Here is an 8399-nt window from a genome sequence, read left to right on the forward strand (position 1 = left end):
TAAGAAGGGACGAGTTTATGAGTATTCCTCAAGGCGGTAATACGCCGAAAATATTAAATCCTGCGTTGGTCTTACGGCAAAGGAAATAAAAATATATATGTCTATGAACCATATATATCAATTGGAAACTATTAAATCCTGCGTTGGTTTTACGGCAAAGGATACAAAGTATATATGTCTATGAAACATATATAACCATAAGAAATATCTTAAATCCTGCGTTGGTTTTACGGCAAAGGTTATAAATTATATATCTCTATGAAACATATATAACCATAAGAAATATCTTAAATCCTGCGTTGGTTTTACGGCAAAGGATATAAAATTATTTGAAGGAATACAAGAAATCGCACGCACATATTATGAATATTCCGTAGCGTAACCTGAGAAGAACTACACACCATTCCACGACACCCGTCCACAGAAATCATGGCGTTCGCCATCAAATCCACGGCTATCACTCACAGAATTCACTACGTACGGCACAACTAGGTATCGCCTGGACATACGGAAATCTTCAAAAGTAAAAAATATATAGCACTACATATACATTTTTTTTTATGAAAACCATACATATCGAGTTTTTTTTTTAATTATGTTATTATAATTTTATTCTTCTACGAGTTATATTTAATCAGCTCTTTTATTTTTAAAGCACATAATTAAATAAATAGCTTTCGCACTGTTGTCGAAATAACTTTGTACAAACATTTATTGAAATAATAAAGAACTAAACTTAGAAAATTTAAAAATATCTTTCTTTTACGAAACTCGTCCCCGCGAATATAAATTCATTGTAATGACTCTGGACGACGGCTGAGGGTACCCCAGCAAAAATTAAATATTTTTGAACGTCACCAAAAAGTGTCGTTACACGCTGAACCGACCACTCTCATATTTTAACACAAGTTTTCTAAATATATTTTTTAGTATTGCATCGAACAATTTTTTTACGCTTAACATTTTTTTTAATTAACAAAATTAAATTAAAATTTTAAATTTAATTTCGGCAAACAAACGGTTTTTCTTTTTGAGAAGCCGTCAAAAATTTTGTCAAAAATTCCTACTTTGCTTATTCCTTCAATTAATTACTAGATTAGACATTACTTCAATAAAATCCGTCTGGTTTTTTCATATCAAATTATCCAGTCCAGAGATATCGTGCACACCCCAAGACATCCGAAGACATAGGATCACTCAGAGACAAGCTGTAGCAGCTTTCAAAATAATTTTTTTTAAATTATGTAATTAATGTAATTAAAAAAGTGAAATACACTAAAATGTGCACTTAATACATACACAAGTTTATACATTAATAAAATTAAAAAGCTCTTTTCTGAAAAAATTCTTGAGAAATTGATTTCTTTTGGGCATTTTAAGTAGGTATAACCTCGAAAGCTTATATGTGCTATGACTATGACTTCAGATCTTTGGATTTAAAATTTTAAATAATTTATTCTCTGTCCACAACCGCAAACAGATGTGAGCGCCGAATTTGCTCTCTTGTTTCTTAATCCTCATGGTAACGCCTACAAAAAATCACATCACCTAAACTTATTTTTTAGATTGTATTATGTTTAATACCCCTCTAGTGAAACCCATGATGTATTCTAGAATAATCTAAAATTTTACGTATCGTCTTAGAACGTTATTTGTTGCAATTTATAAAAAGTGGTTGTTCTAGATCAATATTTTGGTTAGGACTATCCATAAATATATTATTTGGACGAAAAACTTTGATATTATATCCTTCATCTTTACAGTTCCCAGATTTAACTTTAGCCTCTAGAAAATAGTACTAGAATGTTTTTCAAAAGTCTGAAATAATGTTAAGAACTACTTGCATTCGTTTGGTCATGGTGATATTTAAATATCCTATAATTATTTTGAATACTGTGATATGCGACTAAGTAATTACTTTCTAAACATAACATATATGTACTCTAAAGCTGATATTTTTTGTGGTCTGGTTATATTGATCTAAATATTGACTGTTGTGCTTTCATGTGTAAAAGACTTTATATTATTTTCTGTTTTCATTTTATCAATTTTTCAGAGTTAAATACATTTTTAAATATTGTTTAAAAATTTTAATCATTTTTTCATAGTTTTTCATGTATGTTGAAATCAAATAAAAAATAATTTTTTTTTCGTTAATTCTAAAAGGTAACCTGTATAATGTCAAATACCATTTTAAACGATGTTACAAATTATTCAAACAAAAAAAATATTTTTCCTAATGTCACAAATGAAAAAATTGGTATAGCAACTTTAACTTCAAAAAGTTATGAAAGGTAAGTTGAAAACAAAAAAATTTTTTATAACAGTGAATTTAGTTATATTTTGTAGTGCAAATAAGGGTTTCATATCAGAAACCAATTTGGCTTCAAATGATAAAGACTCTGTTCGAGTAGAAGTAAAATGTGCTCTCAACACTTCAGAGGGTTCTAATGCCGATTCAGGCAGGGATGTGGATTCATTGCATCCGAATGCATTGTTACCAATATCAATGTTGGCAAATCCAAAATATTTCACGTCTTATATAAACAAATATGTAAAACCAAAATCTGCGCAATCCAAAGTAAACCCTGTTATCGTTAAAACTGCCAAAACAATTTTGAACAAATCAAAAGCTAATAAGCAATCAGAAAGTAAACCTAAACGAAACGTTATGTCTAAACAGGAAAAGTACTGATATATTGCGTATAATAAAGAAATCCCAGTAATTAAATTTGATTTTTATTAATAGTTGTCAGAAAGAGATAAACAATATGTCAAAAGTAATCAAAAATAAGGTATCTGAAAAAAATGCAGTAAAGCGTGATTTAAAAGATATAAAGCAAAATGTGATTAAGAAAACCGGAACTAAGGTAATTGTACTTAAACATAATATTATAATTAGTTTTAAATATATGTTTTCACTATTAAAGCAACGCGTAATGCTTACTTGTAAGACAGTACCCACGGACGTAACCCATTCCAAAGGCGAAGATGTGGTTCTACAAAATTAATATTTTGTGTAACACAAGGAGATGGGTGAGTTTTGTATTATATAATTTCTGAAATTATTTCCTTGTATAATTTATTTCCAAATATATATCAATATGTTATTAAATAACTAATTTTAGTTATGTAATAAAACTACCTTAATATTATTATATACACAAACTTAAAAAAGTTTTAAAAAAGATGCATACGCAGAAGATAGAATGAAAAATTTAATTTTTTAGCTACAAATTAATTAATTAGTTTATCAAAATTTAAAATTTTGTGCAATTATTTTGGAACAGTACAAATTTCTACCTATTTACTTGTGTAGTCACCAAGAAAGCGATGAGTCAACAAAACAAAAAAACATCGGCAAAAGGTTTTCGACTTTATTTAAAAAAACATAATATTCACAATTCAACTTGTATTCTACGCAAAGCATCACACAGCTTCCACTTTATTGATTGCCTCTGATACTTTTGTTTTTTTATTTCATCATCAGCAATGATTATAATAACGCGGGTAAGACCTTAATTGTTTCAAGGAGCCTCCTTCTTCTACTTGTGTCCCTTGCAGTTTTCCATCAACTGTTTGTGACTTTGAGACATTCATATCCTCTTCTGTCTTCCCCGTCCTCCGCTTGAGTATTGGGCTTTTAATATTAATAGACTATTTCGTGTTCATCGGGTGATTGTATCAAAAACATATTTTCCTGAGTTTTCGGATTGCAAAGATTTTTAATGCAGATTTGTCATTTTCCTTTTATATTTGTGTGTTGCCCAGCTTTATAATTACATAAAGGCTTACTAGTACTTAATATGTACTATTCCTTCTTTAAATTGTGTATATCTTTATTAAACACGCCATATCAATATAATCGCCGTAAAGAACTGTTTGTAATGAATATTGTTCCCATTAATTTTATTCAAGTATTATCTAACTCCGCTATAAATAATGAATTTGTATTAGAGATTGTTTCAGATTTTTGTCTAGGAATATTCTGCATTTGTTGTTGTGGTTCTTATAACGTTTATCAATTTATTTTTTTCACATGTTACTTTTGCTCAATATTTTCGTTTAAAATTTAAAAATGGAGGTTACAGTACTGTCCATAAAATTGTAACAGATCATGAAGCTAAGTTGTACAAGTTCAACTTAGAAGCAAAGCAATAATAAATGCCTTGAAGCCCAGAAGATGCTAGTCCAGTCAAAATAACCTCGCAATAGAGGAATAAAAGTAATCATTTCAATTTACTTCACCAGAGAAAAAGTAATAGCTGTTATTTCCTTTGCGGACTGGTCAGACGTTACCTACTAAATATTATATTGAAACCTGTTTTATAAAATTTTTGGAAAATTTTTTTAGAAAAAACGCAAAATAGGAACTAAATCGTTTTTTTTTCGCATCACGGTAACGTGTCAGCTAACGCTGATGAAAAATCGAAGAACTTCTTAACACTTTCAGAGATTAAAAAAGTTTATTTAGCACTATATGCTCCGTCCAAGCGTCATCTGGTTGTTTGCAAAGTTTCTCGATGTTGCAAACCTAAAAATCCAATTCCGACAATCGTAGCAGAACATGAATTTACCGTCTTCAAAAACGTGTACAAATTACTTAAAATAAGATATGATGAAGTTTAAAGTTATTAAATTAATATGTTTGTCTATTTTTATGTAGCCAACCATGTGCATTTTTGCTAGTCTACTCGTATATAACTTATTTTCAATTTTAATGTTTCATTTCTCAAGAAGCTCTTAAAAATTCGCTTTATTAACTCTTCTTCAAATGAGCTATATACATTAATAATTGGATTGTTGTACCATTCGCCGTTTAATTTTATCGTTCCTTTATGTGTTTGTAGACAAGGTACTATATTAACGTATGCACTATAAATCCTGTCCCGAAGTGATGGTACTTTTTGTTTGAGGTTACGTATAGTGTAATGAAAAAAAAAAACTTTCGTATCAACTCCATTGAACGATTTTGTAAATTATGCAGACGATATCTTCTGGTTACTACTTGGTTATTATTTATTTACATTATTTCAGAAGTGAATTGATGTTAACAGTTTCGGTAAAAAATAGTTCACTTAATTTTATTTATTTATGTAGTTATTTTCTACATCATATATGTTTGATATCTTATTATAAATATTGAAATATATGTATTTAAATTGAAACTAATAAAAATATTTTTAATAGGAAATTTAAAAAAAAAACTAAAATCAAAAAAAAAAATATTAAAACAAGTCAAGAAAAATCAAAACTCAAGAAAAAATTTGTAGCTTCAGGGAATCATCAATCTCTCATCAATAAACCGGTAAACGCCAATTCATGGATTATATGATAGAATTATATGATAGACAATAAATTTAAATAGAATTCTGTTAAGATTAATTAGGATGGGTGTTCTAAATAGGTTAAGTTTTTAAGTTGATTTAAAAAAAGTCAATATTTATGTGCTGTATAATATTATTTCATAAATATTAGATTACTTGTAAATAAATTTTTTTTTTTTTATATTTATTTGCTCTAAATTTTAATAAAACACATCTTAAGTTAATTCCCCAAAAAATAAAGTAAGTCATATACACAGGACATGGTAAATATTAGAATATTGTGACTTAATTTTAACTACAAAATTTTTGATAAAATTTCTTTGATTTATCATAAATACATAGAAGTAGAGAAGGTGCGGAACCTTCAAAACATTTTTATGGAAGGCTCTAGGCCATACAACTGTTATATTATTTCCGGTTTGGATTAGTTTCAAATAAGTACTTCCTTTAGTTTTTAAATATCACCTTGCGTTATTTACAAAACAAAAAATAAAATATTTAGGAATACACTTTTGAACAGCACCTACTTTTATCCTAAAAAACTGCTGTTGAAAACGTTTTAGGGGTTGAATTTGGTGTATCATTATGTACACATTTTCTTTAAAAAACAATATAAAAAGCAAGTACAAATTTTAAATATATGTTTTTATGTAATTAGTTTTATAGGGAGCGTCCATGTTGAATATCCTTCATTAATCATCTCTATGTTTCACACCAGCCAGATATATCAAACTGCGACAGTATGTCAAGCAGTTGATCTTTCTACTTTAAAGGATTTCTACCTCTACGATTTTTCAGTCGCTTTACTATGTCAATGTAATGGTACAGATCATTATTCAAAATTTGTTATAGCCTTTCATGCTATACGTTTAGCTGGAAAGTCATCATGTAAAATAACTTTAAGTGAATCAAAGAACAATGCCTTGAAAAGAGTACCTGATTTTTTCTTTTCATTATTTTTCATTATATTTAATATTTATATAATATATTGCACATAAAATTGTTTACAGCAAATATTTGAAAATTTCAATACCATATTACTGGTTCACAGGTGATGGAAAACATTTTACTTTTATTTAAAAAATAACTATAAATATCTATATATCTAACTAAATTGTTTTTTATAACATTTGTGCAGTATTCGCATCAATATCACTATCTATTTTTTATAATTAAACCTGAATTTATTAATCTACCTCATAAAGTTTAGGTCTTCATTGAATATAAAAACTTATTTTAATATTAGAATTAATAAAAAAAATTTTAAATACAAAATTTAAATGTTTGAGGTGGAAGTGAAGTTACGTGATGTATTTTAAACTAGACTTATACATTGAGAATACATTAAGTATAGTATTAAGTATATATATTTACATTATTATTTTATGTTAATTTGTATTAATTATTTTATTTCATATCGGGGGAATAAAAATACAATTTAGCCTATCTTTATGTATCTACAACAATAGCAGCGTAATTGGAAGAAATTATTTTTGAAAGAACTCTAGTGCAAATATTTATTAATAAAAAATTTAGTCAGTTAATTTTATTTTTCTGCTGTTTATTTATATCAGTACTTCAAGTATTATATCACACTTACACCATAAAATACATATCATAACTTAAACTTTAAACAAATTTTTTTTTTAAATTTTTTTCCTAAACTTATTCACTTCGCAAAAAGCCCCATCAAGTTACAAATTCCTCGCATTTTGTCAGCAATTTTTGCCTCAGTGAGAATTTTTGTTTCTTCATTGTGCAGTTTAACGCCCGAGCCACAGTCGCTTACCCTGCCATGCCCAACTGCCTTTTAGAAAAGCAATTACAATTTTTGAATTGTTTGCCCTTCTGACAAGTAAGTGCTGCAGTGTGGAATGTGCAATGTGCAGTGCACTTCTGCGGCAATTATACGACCCAAATCCCCACATTCGTACCTCAAATTGTCCCGCATGACGACATACTCATATTCACCACCTCCAAGCATTTAGACGAACGTCAACTACATAATTTTTTCCTGTTTCATGAGAGGTTTTATTTTAACCTTTCAAACTGTTTCTGTTATTTAAGCCGACTACTCGCATGTACAGTATGTACAGGACACTTTATTTTTCTGTTTGAGAATTGATTATTTTATCACTTTCATGATTTTCATATATGTACTTTTTAACAAACCACAAGCCTCTGATTTGCAAATTGGTTAGTTATTATTCAAAAATTATTAGTACGAACACATATTTTCTGTATAATTGCAAGATTGAATATAATTAGATGCACTAACAGAGCAAATTCATTTCAAATGCATGTTAAGCAAACTCATCATTGCTTCTGTCAACAGGATTCGTATTGGAACTCAATTTGTTTTCATGTTAATTACTTTCGCCATAATTGAAATTTACAATTGTTCTGTTCTAATTTCAGACATCCATTGAGCAATGTTCGTTGAATTTGGTACATCAGTTTTCAATTGAATTTCTATATATACAAGCAAATTTGCAATTGCCATGCAAATTCAATAAATACAGCTTCGCTCTCCATTCTATTTAATCGTTAGAATCCAATTCGAAATATTTCAAAATTTTGCATTTTGCAAGAATAAAAATACTTCAAGCGAAAAATGTTGAATTTTTTAAAAAATCACTTAATAAAACAAAAAAAAATTAGTTTTGATTTTCCGAAAACCTAATACCATTCACATAGTAATTAGAATAACTATACAATTATTCTCCTAGGGAAGGTATGCAGATCTGAGGTCAATTATTGCTTAGTTTGATGAAGTGAAAAACAAAAAAAATTAGTTTTGATTATCCGAAAACCTAATACCATTCCCATAGTAATTAGAATAATTATACAATTATTCTCCTCGGGAAGGTATGCAGATCTGAGGTCAATTATTGCTTAGTCTGATGAAGTGATAAACAATAATCCAGTCCAGGCGTACGGTTATAAAGAAACGGCACAGTTAATAGAGAGTAAAAGTGCTCAAGTGTACTGACTTAACTAGCGTCAACATAATAATATATAATCAATGACGGAACTACTAATAAAAATTTCTAGAAGTACATTTAATATTAA

The 8399-nt window shown here is 28.3% G+C and overlaps 2 protein-coding genes across 2 annotated transcripts in view; one reads left to right on the forward strand and one right to left on the reverse strand.

Annotated features, from left to right (window-relative positions):
• Positions 1 to 8399, reverse strand: part of LOC119682433 (SAM50-like protein CG7639) — a 246151-nt gene that overhangs the window by 42260 nt on the left and 195492 nt on the right. The gene's annotated exons all lie outside the window — the stretch shown is intronic.
• On the forward strand, positions 2179 to 3031 carry LOC119682437. The gene is made up of 4 exons (XM_038095882.1): positions 2179 to 2294; positions 2350 to 2688; positions 2750 to 2870; positions 2931 to 3031. The coding sequence occupies exons 1-4, from the start codon at positions 2179 to 2181 to the stop codon at positions 3009 to 3011; spliced, it is 657 nt and encodes a 218-aa protein (XP_037951810.1). The 3' UTR covers positions 3012 to 3031.

Source organism: Teleopsis dalmanni, chromosome 2 (assembly GCF_002237135.1).
Source record: "Teleopsis dalmanni isolate 2A chromosome 2, ASM223713v2, whole genome shotgun sequence".
Taxonomy (NCBI): domain Eukaryota; kingdom Metazoa; phylum Arthropoda; class Insecta; order Diptera; family Diopsidae; genus Teleopsis; species Teleopsis dalmanni.